The 22,568-nt window shown below is 44.1% G+C and overlaps 1 protein-coding gene across 2 annotated transcripts; it reads left to right on the forward strand.

Annotated features, from left to right (window-relative positions):
- Positions 1-937: 937 nt before the first annotated feature.
- On the forward strand, positions 938-21,367 carry F2R (coagulation factor II thrombin receptor). 2 transcript variants are annotated; one of them, XM_055299279.2, is made up of 2 exons: positions 938-1,324; positions 17,919-21,367. In XM_055299279.2, the coding sequence occupies exons 1-2, from the start codon at positions 1,237-1,239 to the stop codon at positions 19,106-19,108; spliced, it is 1,278 nt and encodes a 425-aa protein (XP_055155254.1). In that variant the 5' UTR covers positions 938-1,236; the 3' UTR covers positions 19,109-21,367. The 2 variants fall into 2 exon arrangements, with proteins under 2 accessions (XP_055155254.1, XP_063468230.1); XM_063612160.1 differs by having other exon boundaries at positions 1,024-1,324; positions 18,174-21,367.
- Positions 21,368-22,568: the final 1,201 nt, after the last annotated feature.

Genomic DNA, 22,568 nt, shown 5'->3' on the forward strand with positions numbered 1-22,568 from the left:
TGGGGCGAAAGTGTGGCCTGAGCCCGGGAGATAGAGGCTGCAGTGAACCGTGTTGGCGCCACTGCACTCCAGCCTGGGCGACAGGGCAAGACCCTGCCTCAAAAACAAAACAAACTGTAATATCGTTCAAGAACGTGTGAAGGACACTTGGAAAGTTACCAGGCCCCTTCTCTCCTGGGCGCCCGCGGCCCTAGAACGCCGGCCTCACCTGCAGACGCGCGCCCTCCTCCCCGGATGCGCAGGTGACCCCGGCGGGCGGCGCGGGAAAGGGAAGAGCTCCGCGAGGCCGCGCAGGAAAGGGAAGAGCTCCGCGAGGCCGCGCGGGGAGGAAGCGGGAGAAGCCGCTCTTCCAATTCCACTCGCAGTCTGCGCGTGGGGGAAACGAGTGCCCGGCGTATGAAACGCCTAACTTCGCGAAATAAAGAGAGATGCATAAAAGTTCAAGAATTCTGTCCAAACTCAAGGGTCCTTTCTCATTTAGGGGCAACCCTGTCACTACATCATAAACTTTTAAATCCATGATCCCCACGTTACAAAAGCAGAAGTCCCTTTTACACTTTTAGCGAAAACAACTTTGCCAGTGTCCCACAAGGAGGGAGGGAGGACGGGAGGCCACGCCAGGGCTGCGGGGCTGCGGGGCTGCGGGGCTGCAGGGCTGCAGGGCGTGGACGCATCCTGGCCGGGGCGTCCACTGTCGACGTCTCCACATCCCAGGAGGGTCCAGACGGCCGCGGGAAGCAGCCGGCGAGCCGTGCGGCCCCATTCCAAGGACTCCGCCAGTCTGAGTCACTGACAGCTTCGCAAATCAACGGCGCCCAGAGGAAAAAACTCATTTTGACTTCTAGGCCCGGCAGTGGCCGGCGGCCAGGGCCCCCCAGTAGGGCGGGGCGGGGCGGGAGGCATACAGCTAGAGGGGCTTGCGGGCGGCGGCGGAGGGACCGCGGGGAGGGGGCGCCGAGCGGCGGCAGCGCAGAGACTCTCACTGCGCGCCGGGGGGCGCCCTTCCTCGCTCGCGCCCGCGCGCCCGCGCGCCCTAGTCCCGCCCCACCCCGCTCACCGCCCCAGACACAGCGCTCGCCGAGGGTCGCTCGGACCCTGATCTTACCCGCGGGCACCCCGCGCTTTGCCTGCCGCGAAGACCAGCTCCCCGACCCGCAGAAGTCAGGAGAGAGGGTGAAGCGGAGCAGCCCGAGGCAGGGCAGCCTCCCGGAGCAGCGCCGCGCAGAGCCCGGGACAATGGGGCCGCGGCGGCTGCTGATGGTGGCCGCCTGCTTCAGTCTGTGCGGCCCGCTGTTGTCTGCCCGCACCCGGGCCGGCAGGCCAGGTGAGAGCTGCACGGGAATGGGGTGCGCGGGCGGAGGGACGCCGAGGGGAGACTGCGGGGGTCACTCTTGCGCCTTCTCCTCACCCCTGCCTCAGTTTCCTCCGAAAGCCAAACTGGCATTTGGGCTGAGATCTAGAGTTTTTCCCAGTCACGTTTAGGTGGGGCGTGCCACCCCTTTCGCGGGCCCAGCCGATGCTCCTTTGGACTCGATCTTGGAGGGTGCAGCCCGCCTGCCACGGGGTGTTGGATGTGGAGGAGGATGGAGCGGAAGCCCCCTGGGGGAGCCTGCAGTCCTGCGTTGCACTTGTCATTGTGTAGCTTGTTTCTTCCAGGACCACCCCCAAAAAGAAAAGCTCTCAACGTTGCTCCACCAATAAACGTTCTGATATTTAAAATATAAAGTGGCGAACCGCTGCCGCTGAAGTTTTGCTTTGTTGGAAGCTTTTTCTTGCACATTTTACAGGCGAGAAAAGTGGTGTAGAGAAAAGCCCAGGCAGTCCCTTGGCATGTTTAGCAGAGAATCAGTACCAGCAGCCCCCGATCCGGCCTTGTGTCCAGGAGGTGCGCACGGTGCGAGATGGATGACGACAATAGCAGAGGCTCCGCGTGGAGCGGGGGGAGGGGGCACGGGGAGGATTTTGTTGGTACCTAGAACCCATTCCTTCTAAGTGAGTTGAAGAGAGATCCCTCCCCAGGACCAGGCTCCCTCGACCACTGTGGGATCCCAGTATTTCTTAACGAGATTTCTGATCTACTGCAAGAAGGTTGCTCCCCTAGAATATTTTCCCCACTAGTAGTCTTTTAAGTATCTGGCTACTTGACCAAATAAATAAATTTGATTAATTTATTTGGTCAACTATTTTCTATGTCCCTTTCCCCGAAAGCAGGACAGATGAGTTGTTTTTAGCCTGTAAAGGCGCTGATTAGAAAGTGAGAAAAGTGTTTTTGAATTTCCTAATAACGATAGTATTTTATAAGCTTTGAGCCATTTTTTTTTTACGCTGAAAGAAGTTCTAGCGGGTTTTCTTGTTATCGCTAAAAGAATGTGCACTCTATATTGCTCCCACACTCAAAAAAAAAAGTGTAGACACATCAAGATTAAGAGGTGACAAAGACATAGCATGTTCTCGCCCCTCTGTCTTTGTTCAGGGTGAGTTTTGAGATGCTTTTAGGAAAACTAAGAGCTCTAGACAGGGGCCCAGTGTTTAGCAGTAACTAGCCTGCCTGCAGATAAGTGAGCATTGTTGCCGAGAGTGAGAGCACACCGAGAACTCCTGAAAAATTGTTTGCGATGAGATATGATTTCACATACCATTATGTAATTTGCGCAACGTAGTTTGAGGACAAGCTCTTGAGAATCCAGTGTTTTGTTTGAGATTTGGATCATGGGGTGGAGAACAGGGCTTATAGAAATGCTGCATCCATTGTAGCCACCCTTTCTCACAGTAGCCTCCCAGCAAGGTGTGTAGCCTCATTAGGGAGTGAAGTTAAAGGGTACTGGTTTCTGCCAAGCTTCTTACATCCTCATGGGAGGAGTGGTGCATGTTAATATGGACAGTGCTGGTGTAGACAAAAGGCGGGTGGATGAACTTGGCTAGTTTATCAACACCGGATTCTGGAACCACTTTGGGAGGGAAAGAAGAAAGGAGTATGATGGAGGAAAAGGAGCGCTTGCTAAGTGCAGTATTCCATGTCAAGCCCTGGGCCAGAAGGAATTTTCACTTAGATTGTCTCATTTCACCTTGTCAGAACACCTTGTTAAGGTGGGTATTTATCCCCTTTTGCTGGTTCTGAAACTAAGACCCAGAGACAGTAGCTAAGCAAATGGCTGCGCGGGGAGGGTCGGGGGGGCGGGGAAGGGGCAGTCCACCCACCCTGGGTGCAAGCAGTTAGGAATAAGTGGGGCTTTGTGCTTAGAAAATTTAAAATCACTAATAAAATCAACCCAAGATAGGTTTACTTTTTATTACCACCATGCATTGGCAATTCTAAACATTGTCTGTCATAAGGTAGTGGTGCTGGGACTCCGAGGCATCCAACAGTTCCTCCCATCCTTGAACCGCCACCGCTGTGATAGAGTTTATTGCCCAGGATTACCAGCTCTGTGTGCTAAGAGGGACTGTGAAGCCCTCCCAGGGCTGGCCCTGACCACCAAGCTGAGCCTTCCTGCAGCACTTTCTGACTTTTTGTCCCCACTCATTTTGGCATTTCCTGCCTTGTCACTTTGTGTGTGTGTCTCATTTTCCCAGCTAAGATTATAAAGTTTTATTTATCCCCATGGTGACTAAAACGAATGTTCACTCAGCAGATAGTTGTTGAGAAATGTGTAAATTCATAACCAGTTTACATTCGTCTAGACAATTTAAGTGGGATGATACGTGATCATTAAAAGGGCCAACATCCAAGAGTAAAAGGTGATGTTTTTGAATTTTATGAGGCTTTAGACGGTTAAAGTGTTCAAGAATAGCTGGTGGTGACTACAACGGAGAACTCTGTGGGCAATTCCACTTGCTACCCTCCTACCCGCAGAGTCAAGCCCAATTCTGTGGCATGGAAGGAAGTGCTCCTCCCCTTGCAGGAGGGCACCCAGCCCCTCTCCAGCCATCTCCTATTACTCACCCTCCAGTTCACCCAGCCCCATCCTCTAGATCCTCCCTTCAAGGAGCTATGCTTTCTCTGGCTTCTGTCCGCATGCCACTCCCTCTGGCCAGAATGCCCTCCCCGTATCCCATACCCGCCACGTTCATGTTTAATTAAAAACAGCTACCGTCTATGGAGCACTGACTACAGCTGACATCCTGCTTAGGGACGTTACACATACTATCTTATTTATTTCTCACAACAGCCCTTTAAGCAGATGTCATACTCATTTTACTGGTTATAAAACAGACCCAGAATGGTTAAGTCACAAGTTGAGAAAGAGGTGGAATTGGGACTGGGTGCGGTGGCTCACGCCTGTAATCCCAGCACTTTGGGAGGCCAAGGCAGGGGGATCACTTGAGGCCAGGAGTTTGAGACCAGCCTGACCAACATGGTGAAACCCTGTCTCTACTAAAAATAAAAAAATTAGCTGGGCATGGTGGTGCACACCTGTAGTCCCAGCTACTTGGGAGGCTGAGGCACCAGAATTGCCTGAACCTGGAAGGCAGAGGTTGCAGGGAACTGAGATTGTGCCACTGCACTCCAGTCTGAGCAACAGAGTGAGACTCTATCTCAAAAAAAAAGAGGTGGAATTGGGAGTTGACCACAGGCCTGTCTCTCCGAAGTGCAGGCTTTCTCTAACACCCCCTATAGAAAGGAAGCCATCTAGACTCCCAGCCCCTCTTACAGTAGAGAAGTAACCCCACTGTGCTCCCTAGTACAGTATGGATTTACCTATTTTTGATATTTCATCAAAATATAGAGGCAAAGTCTGTGCCCTATCGCCCTGGTAGCCCAGGCCCAGCACAGGGAGGTATTTAGTAAGCATTTATGCATGCACCGTGGTATTCTCTCATTTACTTTTACTAACAGATGATAAGGCAGGCTCTGAAAAGGTCTCTGCTCATGAGTACACTAATTAATCAGATGTTACAAGAAATATTGCTGGTAGGCCGGGCGCGGTGGCTCAAGCCTGTAATCCCAGCACTTTGGGAGGCCGAGGCGGGTGGATCACGAGGTCAGGAGATCGAGACCATCCTGGCTAACACGGTGAAACCCTGTCTCTACTAAAAATACAAAAAATTAGCCGGGCGTGTTGGCGGGCCCCTGTAGTCCCAGCTACTCGGGAGGCTGAGGCAGGAGAATGGTGTGAACCCGGGAGGCGGAGCTTGCAGTGAGCAGAGATCGCGCCACTGCACTCCAGCCTGGGGGACAGAGAAAGACTCTGTCTCAAAAAAAAAAAAAAAAAAAAAATATTGTTGGTAAACCTAAACAGAAAGACACAAAACTGAACAGTGGTTCTACCCTAAGCAGACCAGAAGGCTCTGTAAAGCCTGAAAGTCAGATTTCTTATGAGTCAGCAAGTAATTTTCTACCCTACTATCTATCTATCTACCTACCTATCTATCTATATCTAATAATTTCTTAGTGGTTTTGCCTTTATTTTTATAGAACATATCAGCATAGCAGGTTCTCAGGGTCTAGGTGCAGTGGCTCACACCTGTAATCCCAGAACTTTGGGAACCCTAGGCCAGATGATTGCTTGAGACCAGCCTAGGCAACATAGTAAGACCCCATCTCTATTAAAAAAAATAGTTAAAAATTAGCCAGGCACAGTGGTGTGTACCTGTAGTCCCAGCACTTGGGAGACTGGGAGGATGGCCTGAGCCCAGGAGTTCAAGGTGGCAGTGAGCCATGGTCACGTGACTACACTCCAGCCTGGGCAACAGCGGGAGAGACGCTGTCTTCAAAATATTTAATAAATGAAAGTTTTAAATTTAAATTAATCATTTAAATTTTAAAAAATAAAAATAATAAAACTAAGGTAAAATTCACATAACATAAAATTAACCATTTTAAAGTGTACAATTCATTGGTATTTAGTACATTTACAGTGTACAATGTACACTGTAAACCCCTACCTACTTCCAAAATGCTGTCATCTCCCCGAAAGGAAACCAGTAAGCAGTCAGATTCCATTCTCCCTTCCCCCTACCCCCAGGAACCACCAGTTTGCCTTTTTTCTCTATGGATTTACCTATTTTTGATATTTCATATCAATAGAATCATATAATATGTGGTCTTAGTGTCTGGGGAACTTAACTTTAGGTGGGTTAAAGTTGTTGTTGCTGTTGCTGTTTTTCTGAGGCAGGGTCTAGCTGTCTTACTCAGGCTGGTGCGCAGTGGCACAAACTTGGCTCACTGCAACCTCTGCCTCCCAGGCTCAAGCTGTCCTCCTAACTCAGCCTCCAGAGTAGCTGGGCTACAGGCACCCGCCACCATGGCTGGCTAATTTTTGTATTTTTGGTAGAGACAAGGTTTTATCACACTGCCCAGGCTTGTCTCGAACTCCTGGGATCAAGCAATCCACCTACCTTGGCTTCCCAAAGTGCTAGAATTACAGGCGTGAGCCACCATGCCCAGTCTTTAACTAGTTTTCATGAGTACCTAGGCTCCCCTCCCATTGCGGATACTCACAAAAACATCCTCGTTAGAAGAGTTATTAGGACCCAGGGCCTTGGTTTATTTTTGACTGTGATGCTAGTGTTGAGTTTTACCATTCATAATTTTCTGTTTCCTTTTTTGCGATTTCTTTCATTCTGCCTTTTTCTTTCTCTTGCTTGTGCCTAAAACTTTCGTCATAAATAGCTCTCTCTATATACTGAGAATTTTTTTCTGGGTATGAGCTTTTCACTTCCCCAGATACCCTCTCCCACACTGACCTTGTCATGGTACTTGGAGGAAGCCACTTAAAGGGCCCTGACGGTCCTATATACATTATTTGCTTTCAAAAGTAAGTGACCTTTTGAAACAACAGGAATAATCTGTAATTTGCCCTTGAAAACAAATTTATATAACTTTAGGAAAAGACATTATGTAATCTACTTATATTTCAAGTCTATGATGAATTAAAAATCAGGTATTAGTATTATAGAATAGTGTTTACCAGTACAGTATTTTCCTCTTTGGTAACCAACAGTAAGAACTGTAGAAACAGCACTTCACATTGTGATATGGTAGGGGTGTGTGTTTTCAATAAATATGTGTGGACAATCATAGTGTATATGTAAATATGAAACAAAAGTTTTACCAAACAGTGCCCACCTTTACTGCATTGTATGCATTTTGATATTTTCCACACTATATTCTATTTTTAATGCTTATTGCAATCTTGTGAATTGATTTCATAGCCATTGCTAAATCTATACCATAATTTAAAACATATCGCAGCAGCTACATGAATATTCCTATGGTAGCCAACTCAAAGGCCTTATTAGCTTTTCAGGAAGAGTTCTGTTTTCCTGGAACTGTTGTTTATTATTGTTCTTATCATAGCTAGAACCTAATTTATTTGAGTTCAGATATACAAACTGCAGAAGGACTTGGGCAGGGTTGGGCATGGGGACAGTTTTTATAGTACAACTCACAGTACTTTGTACAGTACAAAGCTGTCCCCATCCCCAACCCTGGGGAGGAACTGGTGATCATTAACATCCTTGACTGTGAATTAGTTTTCATTTTAGCTAGATGTCTTGTTGGAGAGTAGAGATCAGCATTCCCAAGACAGAGAGCTCAGGACCTGTAACTTTTCGTGGAGAACAGACCTGGGGGAATGGGGAAAGCCGGGGAATCTGAGTAGTTCCCGGGCAAGGCCTGCTAGCATCCTCACCCTGCGTCAGGCTCTGGCCTCCAGGCTGCTCCAGGCAAGAGCCCACACACTTTCTTATGTAGTCTTCATGCCTGCTGTGGCATTGGGTACACCTGCATTTACTTCCCTGCAACTTCCCTTCTCCCAGCTTCCTCTTAGGCTTGCTTTCCTATGCTTCCAGAGGAGTACCTGCTCCAGGACATGGAATGGGAGGAGAGGAGCCCTCTGATATTGGCAGCTTCTTCTGACCCCCAGTCAGTCAAGAATTCTACCTTTAGGTTGGGCACGGTGGCTAACGCCTGTAATCCCAGCACTTTGGGAGGCTGAGGCGCAGATCACTTAAGGTCAGGAGTTGGAGACCAGCTTGGCCAACATGGTGAAACCCCGTATCTACTAAAAATACAAAAATTAGCCGGGCGTGGTGGTGCACAACTGTCATCCCAGCTACTCAGGAGGCTGAGGCAGGAGAATCTCTTGAACCCAGGAGGCAGAGGTTGCAGCGAGCCAAGATCGTGCCACTGCACTCCAGCCTGGGAGACAGAGTGAGACTCTGTATCAAAAAAAAAAAAAAAGAATTTAGTCTTTAATTCTGCTTTTTCTGTAGCAGAGATTTTTGTTCACTTACTGCTCTTACATCTGCTCCATCTAGAACAGTGTTTTAAAGATGTATTTTTCTGTTTTGTCCTTGAATGTCTCCCTGCTATCTCTCTCCTGTGTGTAAGGGCCAAGTTGTTGGCATGTGTGGCTGGTGTGCAGCCAAAGTCAGTAGGACTCCAGAATTCCCAAGCAACAGCTTTGGGCGTCATCACGTTAAGCTAGCCATTCACATATCCACATACTGCCTACTGTAGCTGAAAGGATGGGCAGATTCATTTGTTTGGTGAAATGATAAGAGAAAAAGATGGTACTCTTTTAGGAGTAGGTCATGAATCACAAGTTTTTAAAGAGAGAATAGTGTGGTGTGGTCAGAAGGTATGACCTTTGGAGCTGGGCAGATCTAGGTTCAAATCCTGGCTCCTCTACTTCATAGTTGTGTGACTTTGGATTAGTTACTTAGCCTCTCTCTGTGCCTCCATGTTGTCATTTATAAAATGGTAGTTATAATGCTCATCTTATAGAAATGTTAGAATTATATGAACTAAGGCAAGTGAAGTATCTGGCACATAGTATGTGCTCAAAAAGATGGTAAGGTTTTTTTATACACCAATGCTTCCATGTTCCAGAAAAGCTTTTGAAGAGTTGATACCAAATAAATTATCTAAATATAAGACAATCTTCACACAAGCATGCAAGACCATTTTCCCCTTCAGAACTAGGACAAAAGAAAAAAGCAAAAACCCTTGCCTTTAACTTCTAGTGGCAAATAAACATGCATAAAGTGTTTGTTTGTTTAACTTTTATTATGGGAGTTTTCAAACATACCCAAAGATGAACAGTATAGTTACTCCCCATACCCATCATCCAGCTTCAACATTATTTACATATCACCAATCTTGTTTTATCTAAACCCTCAACTTTCCTCCTCCCCCAACTGTATAATTTTAAAGCAAATCCCAGATATCATATTATGTCATTCATAAATATATCAGTAAACATCCTTAGAGATTAGAACTCTTTTTTTCACATAACCACAATACAATTATAATACCTCAAAACTGAACAATTCCTTCTGGTTTTTGTTTGTTTGTTTCTTTTGAGACACATTCTTACTCTGTTGCTAAGGCTGGAGTTCAGCAGCACAATCATGGCTCACCCACAGCCTCAACCTCCTGGGCTCAAGCAATCCTCCTGCCTCAGCCTCCAAAGTAGCTGGGACTACAGGCACACACCACCACGATCAGCTAATTTTTGTATTTATTTTAGTAGACATAGGATTTTGCTGTGTTGCCCAGGCTGGTCTGGAACTCCTGGGTTCAATCAGTCCTCCTGCCTCGGCTTCCCAAAGTGCTGGCATTACAGGCGTGAGCCACCGTGCCCAGCCTAACAATTCCTTAATATCATCTGATAATCAGTCAGTGTTCATACTTACCTTATTGTCTCATAAATACCTTTTAACAGTTGGTTTGTTTGAATCAGGTTCAAACAAGGTCCACCATTACATTTTAATCCGTAACTGCCCCCCTCACCCCTTTTTTATTGCTATTTGTTTGTCAAAGAAACTAAGCCATCTGTTTCACTTTTCTACATACTGGATCTGGCTGACTGCGTCTTCAACTTGTGGATCTTAACATGTATGAAATGTTTCAATTCATTTCCATCATTATTCTTTTGATGGTCAAATTGATGATCAAAGTGTCACATCTTTGGTCAATGGGAGCCCTTTCAGATTGACTCCAGAGTCTTTTTGACCTAACCCTGATATTCTTTGAAGATGTTCAATGTTCATCTTGTGTATTTCCTACCCCAGACCTGGAACTAGTCATTTCTTTAAGGAGCCCCCGTTCTTTTCATTGGAAAATGGTGTTTGTTTGAATCTGAGGGGGTAAAGCATTCCAGTAATGCTGCTGTTTTCCACTTGACAGAGTTGATGTGTTTCTGTTATTTTCCTGCCCTCCTCTTCATTTTTCTTTAGCCTGTAGTGTTGTTTCAACTGTTGTGCTCTGTGTGTGAATGTGAGCGAAGTCCTGGGACTTCTGCTTTGTTAACTCTGAAAAAGCATGAGCCCCAAAGGGCAGAACTGTGAGTCAAAACCAAGGCTTGGTGTGTCATGGAATGCTGATGTGGTATAAATCCCAAGATCAAATGGGACATTCAGTGATCCTCTAGTCACCCCTCTGCTTCCAGGATAGATCTCATCACGGTCAGAAAACGTGTTGCCTAACTCACTAATTTTAAAAAATCTCCAGAGTTAAAGAGTCCGTATTTAAACTATTTAATAATTTGCTGTATTTGATAACAAAACTATTCTAGAGCAATTTAGAGAAGCCTAAATTAAGTGAAACTTAGCAAATAGTATGAGAACTGAATTTAGGACCTCTGCTGCCTTTTTTGTGAAACCATCGCTTAACAACAGCAACAAAAAAAACCAGATGAATGATAAGAGATTTGGGCACCCTCACAAGCACTTTCTTCTTGACCTGAGTTGTGCTGGGACTGGAGGAAAAGCGAGATACTTAAACTCAAATTTCAGCCTAAGGGTCTTGAGCTAGTTGGAATTATCTAGTCACCTTGCATTGGTTTTGTTCTTTCTTTGATGCTGGTATATACTACATTTTTTTCCTTTTCTTTTTTTTTTTTTTTCTGACATTCTTTAATTTCACAAAAACCAGAATATCAAACCTATAGTATCAAGAAAAGGTAACACCTTAGGCAGTGATATTTAACCAAGAGATTATACATTCTTCCTGAGCTCTAGCCTATAAAGTTCATGTTTCCACAAGTATAATGTTTCTGTCGGAAGTACCATACTGCCTGAGGCCTACCCAGAGAAGATGTTTTTTAAAACAAGTACTTATTGCCTAAGTACTAAATACAGAGTAAAGTCTAGTGACAGTTTTATTTTTAGACTAAGTGATAGTATCGGAAGAGCTTAGTTGTTAGTATTTATTAGTTTCACATTGTATCTCTTAGGTGTCATCTTGATTCATGTATGTAAGTGTGCATATTCATGTCCACTTTTTCTCCTCTGTGCATCACAAAAGCCCATAAACTGGCCAGGCTTCCAAAACTGCAGAGGAGAATTGCATTAAGGTTCCTTGGCCAGGTGCAGTGGCTTATGCCTGTAATCCCAGCACTTTGGGAGGCCAAGGTGGGTGGATCACTTGAGGCGAGGAGTTTAAGACCAGTCTGGCCAGCATGGTGAAACCCCATCTCTGCTAAACATACAAAAATTAGCTGGGCGTCCAGGCGCGGTGGCTCACGCCTGTAATCCCAGCACTTTGGGAGATCAAGGCGGGCGGATCATGAGGTCAGATCGAGACCATCCTGGCTAACACGGTGAAACGCCGTCTCTTCTAAAAATACAAAAAATTAGCCGGGTCTGGTGGCGGGCGCCTGTAGTCTCAGCTACTCGGGAGGCTGAGGCAGGAGAATGGCGTGAACCCGGGAGGCGGAGCTTGCAGTGAGCCGAGATAGAGATAGCGCCACTGCAGTCCGGCCTGGGTGAAAGAAAGAGACTTCGTCTCAAAAAAAAAAAAAATTAGCTGGGCATGGCGGTGCATGCTTGTAATCCCAGCTACTTGGGAGGCTGAGGCAGGAGGATCGCTTGAACTGGGGATAGGTGGAGGTTGCGGAGAGCCAAAATCGCACCACTGCTCTCCAGCTTGGGTGACAGAGCAAGACTCCATCTCAAAAATAAATAAATAAAAGGCTCCTCTAGGTCAGCATTTTTGCATATGCATGTTTTTGTGATATTAAAGTGCCAGAACCACAAACAAAAAAAAATGAAAAATAAAAAAATTTTTTAAAGTGCCAGAAGCCGTTCATTCTTTTCTTTCAGCTCCCACACACTCATTGTGATATTGAGAACAGCCTCACATCCACAGGGGCTGTTGATACCAAGGTCAGGCTTCTGTGTGACTGGGGCAAGGTGAACACAGAGTAAGTTACATGCATTGAAAAGGTAAGAGAGTGATACTTCCAGAAAAGATTGTGAATTCGAAATTTGATTTATAGCTCTGAACCCTAGAGCTATATAATTTACAACTTGTTCATTCCCTCATTGTACTAAAAAACTATAAACATTGCTAAGTAGGAGGGAAGATGAACCTAGATTTCCTTTTAACTTAATTAAGTGAGCAAACAATTGGGTATAAAATCACACTACATGGAAGTGGGAGAGGAAGGATAATAGTAATTTCTTAAACTGCTTAATTGTTATAGTTTCCAAAGTGAATGTATGTCCTGTTTCACACGGGATGCTCCAGTTGCCAGATTTGTAGGCCAGACAGGAATTAGAATTCCATTTTAATGATTTTTTTTTTTTTTTTTTTTTTGAGACGGAGTCTTGCTCTGTCGCCCAGGCTGGAGTGCAGTGACGCAATCTCGGCTCACTGCAAGCTCTGCCTCCCGGGTTCACGCCATTCTCCTGCCTCAGCCTCTCCCAGTAGCTGGGACTACAGGTGCCCGCCACTACGCCCGGCTAATTTTTTGTATTTTTTAGTAGAGACGGGGTTTCACCGTGGTCTCGATCTCCTGACCTTATGATCTGCCTGCCTCAGCCTCCCAAAGTGCTGGGATTACAAGCGTGAGCCACCGCGCCCGGCCCCATTTTAATGATTCTGAGCTTAATTCAGATAAGTGATCCCTGAACAAAGTTAATGTTAGAATACAAATATGTGCCTACCACATGCAGGGCACAGGGTACTGGAGGTTCAGAGATTAACAGGAACAGTTCTTACCCTTAAGGATCAATCTAGACACAAGTGTGTATTCACATTCATCACTGGAGACATTCATTCCTTCCCCGTGACAGATCTCCTGCCAGGCCACCCCTTCATTGTCTGGAGACCCTCTCCCAACTTTGCTTAGGTAGCTTGACCTCAACCCTACACTGCCAGGCTCTGCTCTCCTGTCTCTGAGTTGGTACTACTCTAGCTTTGCTCTTCATTTTGGAAATTGTATTTTATTTACATAAAATACAATACAACATATTGTATTTTATTTTCTATTTCTAGAATTTCCACTTGGTAGTTCTTTGCTGATATTTCCTATTTTCAGTTCATTTCAATAAAATATTTTTTTTTTTTTTTTTTTGGCACATCGTTGTAATACATTCTTCAAAATCCTTATCTGCTAATTCCAACATCTGGGTCAACTTGAGGTTGGTTTCCGCTCACTGTCTGTTTACTTAAGACTGGGTCACTTTTTTTTTTTTTTTTTTTTTGGAGACAGAGTCTCGCTCTGTTGCCCAGGCTGGAGTGCAATGGTGTGATGGTAGCTCACTGTAGCCTCGATCTCCCAGGCTCAACCTGTCCTCCCACCTGGGCTTCCCAAAGTGCTGAGATTACAGGTGTGAGCCACCATGCCTGGCAGCCCTCTTTTTCTTTTATTTGACAAAAAGATATATATATTTATAGTGTATAACATAATGTTTTGAAATATGCATAACTTGTGAGATGGCTAAATCAAACATAACATGTGTTACCTCAAATACCATTTTTTTGTGGTGAGACCACTTAAAGTCTACTCTCTTAGCAATTGTCAAGTATACAACACATTGTTATTAACTATAGTCACCATATTATACGAGATTTTTTTTAACTTATTCCTTTTAAAAGAAATTTTGTACCCTTTGACCAATGTCTCCTCAGTCTACCCTACCCACCTATCCAACCCCAGCCTCTACTAACCACCGTTATCTTCTCTGCTTCTATGAGTTCAACTGTTTTCGATTCCACATATAAGTGAGATCATGCTATATTTGTCTTTCTGTGCCTGGCGTATTTCACTTAATATTATGCCCTCTCGGCTCATCCATGTTAATGCAAATGACAGAATTTCCTTCTTTTTTAAGGCTGAATAGTATTCCACTGTGTATATACATCCTATTTTTCATTCATTCATTCATTCATTCATTCATCAGTGGATACCTGATTCCATAACTGGGCTATTATAAGTAATTCTGCAATGAACATGAGATTGCAGCTATTGACATCTTGGTCTTTTTTTTTTTTTTTTTTTTTTTTGAGACGGGGTCTCACTGTGTCGGCCAGGCTGGAGTGCAGTGGCGCAATCTCAGCTCGCTGCAACCTCCACCTCCTGCATTCAAGCAATTCTCCTGCCTCAGCCTCCCAAGGAGCTGGGATTACAGGCATGCACCACCAAGCCTGGCTAATTTTTGTATTTTTAGTAGAGACAGGGTTTTGCCATGTTGGCCAGGCTGGTCTCAAACTCCTGACCTCAGGTGATCCACCCGCCTTGGCCTCCCAAAGTGCTGGGATTACAGGTGTGAGCCACCATGCCTGGCCAACATCCTGATTTTATTTCCTTTGGATGTATGCCCAGTAGTGGAATTGCTGTATCATATAATAGTTCTATTTTTAGTTTTAGAGGAACCTTCATACTGTTTTTCATAATGGCTATGCCAGTTTAAATTCCCACCGTCAGTATAGATGGGCTCCCTTTCCCCGTATCCTCACCAACACTTGTTATCTGTCATCTTTTTGATAATAGCCATTCTAACAGGTATGAAGTGATAACTCATTGTGGTTTAAATGTTCATTTCCCTGATTAGTGATGTTGAGCATTTTTTCATATACTTGTTGGCTGTTTGTATGTCTTCTTTTGAAAAATGTCTATTCAGATCCTTTGCCCATTTTTAAATCAGGTGATTTGTTATCTTGCTGTTGAGTTATAGGAGTTCCTTATATATTTTGGGTATTAACCCTTTATCAGACGTATGGTTTGCAAATATTTGCTTTCATTTCATACATTTTCTCTTCACTGTTGATTGTTTCCTTTGCTGTGCAGAAGCTTTTTAGTTTGATACAGTCCCAGTTGTCTACTTCTCCTTTTATTGCCTGTGCTTTTATGGTCATTACAAAAAATTATTGCCCAGAACAATGTCATGAAGCTTTTCCTCTATGTTTTCTGCTAGTAGTTATACAGTTTCAGGTCTTAACGTGTAAGCCATTAATCCATTTAAGTTGGTTGTTATATATAGCGTGAGAGAAGGCGGACAAGACGTCCAGAGTTTATCACTTTTGTGTATAGGGTGGTTGGATCTGGTGATAACGATTTGGCTCTGTGTCCCCACCCAAATCTCATCTTGTAGCTCCCATAATTCCCATGTGTTGTAGGAGGGACCCAGTAGGAGATGATTGAATCATGGGGATGAGTCTTTCCTGTGTTGTTCTCATGATAGTAAAATGGGTCTCTCAAGATCAGGTGGTTTTAAAAACAGGAGTTTCCCTGCACAAGCTCTCTCTTTGCCCACTGCCATCCAAGTAAGATATGACTTGCTCCTCCTTGCCTTCTGCTATGATTATGAGGCCTCCCCAGCCATGTGGAACTGTAAGTCCAATAAACCATTTTCTTGTATAAATTACAGGAAAAAATACTCTGGATTTTGTTATATTTCTTCAAAGAGTATTGGCGTTTTTGCTTTAGGAGCCAATTAATTAGGTTTTACTCAAGCAGCAGACTCTCTCTTGAGCAGAAGCTTAAATATCACTTCAGTTCTTTTATCTTTAGCAGAGGTGCTTCTCATCTTTCCTACAAATGCATAGTTCAAGTGTCAGCCAAACCCTAGGACAGAAGTTATACTGAAATTTAGGGCTCCCGCTCTCTGACTTTTTCCTTTCCAGGATTCTCTCCCAACTTTCCAGTGACTGTGATTGCCCTGAACTCTGTCCTCTGGTTCTGTAGGCCAAAAAGACTACAGATTTTCTATCTGGGTTTTAGTCACCTTTTATGTTATATAGGCACTGCTGTTATATAGGAAAAACCAAACTATTTTCCCCAAACTGTTTTCTCTTACCCAGCACTTCACTGAATCCTTCTGGCACCGTATGTCTGGAGCTTGTTTCTCCACATACCAAGCAACCAATTCTGCAGATTCTCCAGTGGACACCAGCTGGGTATCCTTGAACATAATTCAATTCTAACACTATCTACCTCTAATATAACTCAATTCTGACACTATCTATCTACCTGGAGATAGAGTCAGATTCCACAGATTAAGGGCTCAGTTTCACAAGGCTGCCTTCCACTTCAGATGGCAGTCATGTCTGGGCCTCCAGACTTCTGACCACACTATACATTGGGAGTTCCTAAGGCCCCCTGCTCAGATTCGATTAATTTGCTAGCATGATTCACAGAACTCAGGGAACCACTTTACTTACCTTTACTCATTCATTATAAAGAAAATTACAGAGGATACAGATGAACAGCCACATGGTAGAGATGCATAGGGCAGGGATTGTGGGAAGGAGCACAGAGCTTCCATGCCCTCTCTTGAGCACCACCTTCCAGGAACCTCCATGTGTTCACCTATTTTTGGTTGAATTCCAAAAACCTTGGTTGACCTGGCATGAGTGGCCAAGAACATTGGCTGGTCTGCTGACCTGCTCAGGAAAGAAGTAGAAGAATGACTGAGATGATGGGTACCTTATGACTATGTTAGGAGATAACCCCAGGGATTGTGGTTTGGACCCAGATATAGTGAGAGATTTCCACATTCTCCTGTGTAAGCAAACTAAAGACTATAGAGGAAAACTACTGTCATGGACAATGGCCGTAGAATTGGGAGTCCTGAATCCCATTATTAATTTGCCTCTAACTCCAAAACCTTTAAGAAATCCCCTCTGGTGGCACGTGCCTGTAATCCCAGCTACTCACAAGGCTGAGGCAGGAGAATTCCTTGAACCCGGGAGGCAGAGGTTGTGGTGAGCCAAGATCGCGCCACTGCACTCCAGCCTGGGCAACAGAGCGAGACTGTGTCTCAGAAAAAAAAAAAAAGAGGCCAGGTGCGGTGGCTCACTGTAATCCCAGCACTTTGGGAGGCCGAGGCGGGTGGATCACCTGAGGTCGGGAGTTCGAGACCAGCCTGACCAATATAGAGAAACCCTGTCTCTACTAAAAATACAAAAAATTAGCTGGGCATGGTGGTGCATGCCTGTAATCCCAGCTACTCGGGAGGCTGAGGCAGGAGAAGTGCTTGAACCTGGGAGGCAGAGGTTGCGGTGAGCCGAGGTCGTGCCATTGCACTCCAACCTGGGCAACAAGAGTGAACTCCGTCTCAAAAAGTAAAAAAAAAAAAAAAAAAAAACAAAGAAAAAGAAATCCCCTCAACTTCCTTTTTTTTTTTTTTTTAAATTTCTATTTATTTTTATATCCCTCCCAAAGTGCTGGGATTACAGATGTGAGCCACTGTGCCCAGCCTAAATCCCCTCAACTTTCTATGTGGATTTTTCCATTGAAAAGGGACAGGTTTCATGGGATGACCTGCAGACTCAATGGAGAAAGTGTGCACATGAAGGTATGTGGAGGAAAGAGAAGTCATGGAAGCCGGGAGTGATTTGTTTATATAGACAGTGGCTAGTGTGGAAATCACTGATTGATCCCTTTGTGTCAAGTACTCAGCCTTTCCTAATGTCTTCAGGGTAGATCTCTGAAAACTTACCATTCACCTTTGTCCCTTTGAGGGGCAGAGTTTAGGAAGTATTGCTTACATCAAGACAAATGTTGCACAGTATTTTGAGTTGGCTTATTCTCTAATAAAGTCTATCTGTGCATTATCTGCTCTTTACCACCCACTCTCCTAGTAAGAAAACATAAAAGTAAAATATGCTCTCTGCTTGTCGCTTTTGCCTTGTTGATGCGTTCACTTTTTACATTTAAAAATGTTTAAATTTTATTTTTCAGAGTCAAAAGCAACAAATGCCACCTTAGATCCCCGGTCATTTCTTCTCAGGAACCCCAATGATAAATATGAACCATTTTGGGAGGATGAGGAGAAAAATGAAAGTGGGTTAACTGAATACAGATTAGTCTCCGTCAATAAAAGCAGTCCTCTTCAAAAACCACTTCCTGCGTTCATCTCAGAAGATGCCTCCGGATATCTGACCAGCTCCTGGCTGACACTCTTTGTCCCATCTGTGTACACCGGAGTGTTTGTAGTCAGCCTCCCACTAAACATCATGGCCATCGTTGTGTTCATCCTGAAAATGAAGGTCAAGAAGCCGGCGGTGGTGTACATGCTGCACCTGGCCACGGCAGATGTGCTCTTTGTGTCTGTGCTCCCCTTTAAGATCAGCTATTACTTTTCTGGCAGTGACTGGCAGTTTGGGTCTGAATTGTGTCGCTTCGTCACTGCAGCGTTTTACTGTAACATGTACGCCTCTATCTTGCTCATGACAGTCATAAGCATCGACCGGTTTCTGGCTGTGGTGTATCCCATGCAGTCCCTCTCCTGGCGTACTCTGGGAAGGGCTTCCTTCACTTGTCTGGCCATCTGGGCTTTGGCCATCGCAGGGGTAGTGCCTCTGCTCCTCAAGGAGCAAACCATCCAGGTGCCCGGGCTCAACATCACCACCTGTCATGATGTGCTCAATGAAACCCTGCTCGAAGGCTACTATGCCTACTACTTCTCAGCCTTCTCTGCTGTCTTCTTTTTTGTGCCGCTGATCATTTCCACAGTCTGTTATATGTCTATCATTCGATGTCTTAGCTCTTCCACAGTTGCCAACCGCAGCAAGAAGTCTCGGGCTTTGTTCCTGTCAGCTGCTGTTTTCTGCATCTTCATCATTTGCTTTGGACCCACAAACATCCTCCTGATTGCGCATTACTCATTCCTTTCTCGCACTTCCACCACAGAGGCTGCCTACTTTGCCTACCTCCTCTGTGTCTGTGTCAGCAGCATAAGTTGCTGCATCGACCCCCTAATTTACTATTACGCTTCCTCTGAGTGCCAGAGGTACGTCTACAGTATCTTATGCTGCAAAGAAAGTTCCGATCCCAGTAGTTATAACAGCAGTGGGCAGTTGATGGCAAGTAAAATGGATACCTGCTCTAGTAACCTGAATAACAGCATATACAAAAAGCTGTTAACTTAGGAAAAGGGACTGCTGGGAGGTTAAAAAGAAAAGTTTATAAAAGTGAATAACTTGAGGATTCTGTTAGTCCCCACCCAAACTTTATTGACTTCACCTCCTAAAACAACAGATGTACGACTTGCATGCCTGCTTTTTATGGGAGCCATCAAGCATGTATTTTTGTCAATTACCAGAAAGATAACAGGACGAGATGACCGTGTTATTCCAAGGGAATATTGGCAATGCTACAGTAATAAATGAATGTCACTTGGATATAGCTAGGTGACATATACATATTTATATGTGTGTATATGTAGATGTATGCACACATATATGTTATTTGCAGTGCAGTATAGAATAGGCACTTTAAAACACTCTTTCCCCCCTACCCCAGCAATTATGGAAATAATCTCTGATTCCCTGATTTAATATGCAAAGTCTAGGTTGGTAGAGTTTAGCCCTGAACATTTGATGGTGTTCATCAACAGTGAGAGACTCCATAGTTTGGGCTTGTACCACTTTTGCAAATAAGTGTATTCTGAAATTGTTTGACAGCAAGGTTTAACTTATTAAGGGATAAGACTTAGTGCTATCTGTGTGTAGAAGTTCTAGTGTTTTCAATTTTAAACATACCCAAGTTTGAATTCCTAAAATTATGGAAACAGACGAAAAGCCCCTGTTTTGATATGGGTAGTATTTTTTACATTTTACACACTGTACACATAAGCCAAAACTGAGCATAAGTCCTCTAGTGAATGTAGGCTGGCTTTCAGAGTAGCCTATTCCTGAGAGCTGCATGTGTCTGCCCCCGATGGAGGACTCCAGGCAGCAGACACATGCCAGGGCCATGTCAGACACAGATTGGCCAGAAACCTTCCTGCTGAGCCTCACAGAAAGCAATGAGACTGGGGCCACCACATTTGCTCCATCCTCCTGGGATTAGCTGTGAACTGATCATGTTTATGAGAAACTGGCAAAGCAGAATGTGATATCCTAGGAGGTAATGACCATGAAAGATTTCTCTACCCATCTTAAAAACAACGAAAGAAGGCATGGACTTCTGGATGCCCATCCATTGGGTGTAAACACATCCAGTAGCTGTTTTGAAAGGTCAGTTCTTATATGGAAGCACCCATTATGCACTGTGGCCACTCCAGTAGGTGCTGGGCGTACAGAGTGGAATAAGACCGAGACCTGCCCTCAAGAGCAAAGTAGATGATGCGTAGAGTGTGATGTATGTGTAATATGTTTCACACAAACAAGGCCTGTCAGCTAAAGAACTTTGAACATTTGGGTTACTATTTCTTGTGGTTATAACTTAATGAAAACAATGCAGTACAGGACGTATCTTTTTAAAAATAAGTCTGATTTAATTGGGCACTATTTATTTACAAATGTTTTGCTCAATAGATTGCTCAAATCAGGTTTTCTTTTAAGAATCAATCATGTCAGTCTGCTTAGAAATAACAGAAGAAAATAGAATTGACATTGAAATCTAGGAAAATTATTCTATAATTTCCATTTACTTAAGACTTAATGAGATTTTAAAAGCATTTTTTAACCTCCTAAGTATCAAGTATAGAAAATCTTCATGGAATTCACAAAGTAATTTGGAAATTAGGTTGAAACGTATCTCTTTTTTCTTATGAAACAAATGGTAGCATTTTAAACAAAATAGAAAGTTTCAAGGCAAATGTTTATCTATTTAAAAGAGCAGGCCGGGCGCGGTGGCTCACGCCTGTAATCCCAGCACTTTGGGAGGCCAAGGCAGGTGGATCACGAGGTCAGGAGATCGAGACCATCCTGGCTAACACGGTGAAACCCCATCTCTACTAAAAATGCAAAAAAAATTAGCCGGGCATGGTGGCAGGCACCTGTAGTCCTAGCTACTTGGGAGGCTGAGGCAGGAGAATGGCGTGAACCCGGGAGGCGGAGCTTGCAGTCAGCCGAGATCACGCCACTGTACTCCAGCCTGGGCGACAGAGACTCCGACTCAAAAAATAAAAATAAAAATAAAAAATAAAAGAGCAAACTATTTCCAAATACCATAGAATAACTTACATAAAAGTAATATAACTGTATTGTAAGTAGAAGCTAGCACTGGTTTTATTAATTTAGTGACTATATTCATTTTATCTAAATCAGTGGAGATTTACTGTCATTGTGTATTAGTCTGTATTAAAATATGCTATCATTAATGTACTTACAAAATAGTATGTCACTTTATGTTCACTCTTAAAAACGTAACCTATATTAATAAATGCGAACATTTGCTTGGTATCTCTTTGGAACAAATTAGTATTATATCTTTGTGGTCCTGGCACACTTTAAGGACTTAACTGAAGAGCATTTAATGAAGAGGTGATTTGCAAAGGTGTGGACAGGGTTAAGGGAACCAACAGGGAGTGGTGAAGCACCCCCAGAGACTAGCAATCAAGGGAAGCCATTACCGCCCCCAAGGCCCAGGTAGAGGGGGGAACACACTGAGGCCTCTCCCTCACCCTCTGATCTCTTGGGAGGCCTCCCCTTGATCCTAATCTTAACCCAATACCCAGAGGTGAAGTAGTCCATGAAGATCAGCTTCCTTGGCCATAGAGAATTGATCTGGAAGAACAAATGCAAGGAAAAAATAAAACAAATAGCAACATTTCTGCCAAAGACATTGAGTGATTAGCGCCCTCTCTCTCTCTCTCTCTTAATCCCTTCTTAGGAAAATTTAAGCTTATTGACAATATATTCAAATTTCTGAGTTATAGACATCATGGGTAGTGTCTGCAGTTCTTCCCTAGTGAGAGAGAAATTAAATGTCAGAGCAGAAAGGAAATCCATAAAAGGGCTATGCTGTCTTCTCTGGCTGAATGAGTCCTTTGCCGTCTAGCACTCCCTCAGGCAGAAGGGAGGAGGGGAAATTTAAAACAAAATGACTAGTACTTCTCAAGGTTGAAAATCAAAAAATTTTTGATAAATTATTTCTAGAGTCATAGTCAATGAAAAAATTATTTCAACTAAACAAGGATTTTGTTAACATACAGAATTTTTATAAGTTAACAAACAAGCTTTTTAAGTTTCTAAGGCCTGGACTCCACGTGTGTTTCAAGGGATAGATTGAGTTCAAAAAACCTTAAATTTTGCTAACACAAAAATGTTTTTTTGTCCAGGCATGGTGGCTTACGCATATAATGCCAACACTTTGGGAGACTGAGGCCAGAGGATCAATTCAGACCAGGAGGTTGAGACCAGCCTGAGCAACATAGTGAGACCCCATCTCAATTAAAAAATAAATAAATAATTAACCTGGCCCGATAGCATGCCTGTGGTCCCAGCTACTCAGGAGGCTGAGGTGGGAGGATCATCTGAGCCCAAGAGGTTGAGGCTGCAGTGAGCCATGATTGCACCACTGCAGTCCAGCCTGGGCAACAAAGTGAGACCATGTCTCCAAAAAAAAAATGTTTTTTCCACCAAGCTAAAAATAGCATTTTTA

This window comes from Symphalangus syndactylus, chromosome 11 (assembly GCF_028878055.3).
Source record: "Symphalangus syndactylus isolate Jambi chromosome 11, NHGRI_mSymSyn1-v2.1_pri, whole genome shotgun sequence".
NCBI lineage: Eukaryota > Metazoa > Chordata > Mammalia > Primates > Hylobatidae > Symphalangus > Symphalangus syndactylus.

Coding starts and splice junctions, on each gene's coding strand:
- F2R (XM_055299279.2), top strand. CDS start 1,237: ATGGGGCCGCGGCGGCTGCTGATGGTGGCCGCCTGCTTCAGTCTGTGC. Junction 1,325..17,918: donor CACCCGGGCCGGCAGGCCAG/GTGAGAGCTGCA, acceptor TTTATTTTTCAG/AGTCAAAAGCAACAAATGCC.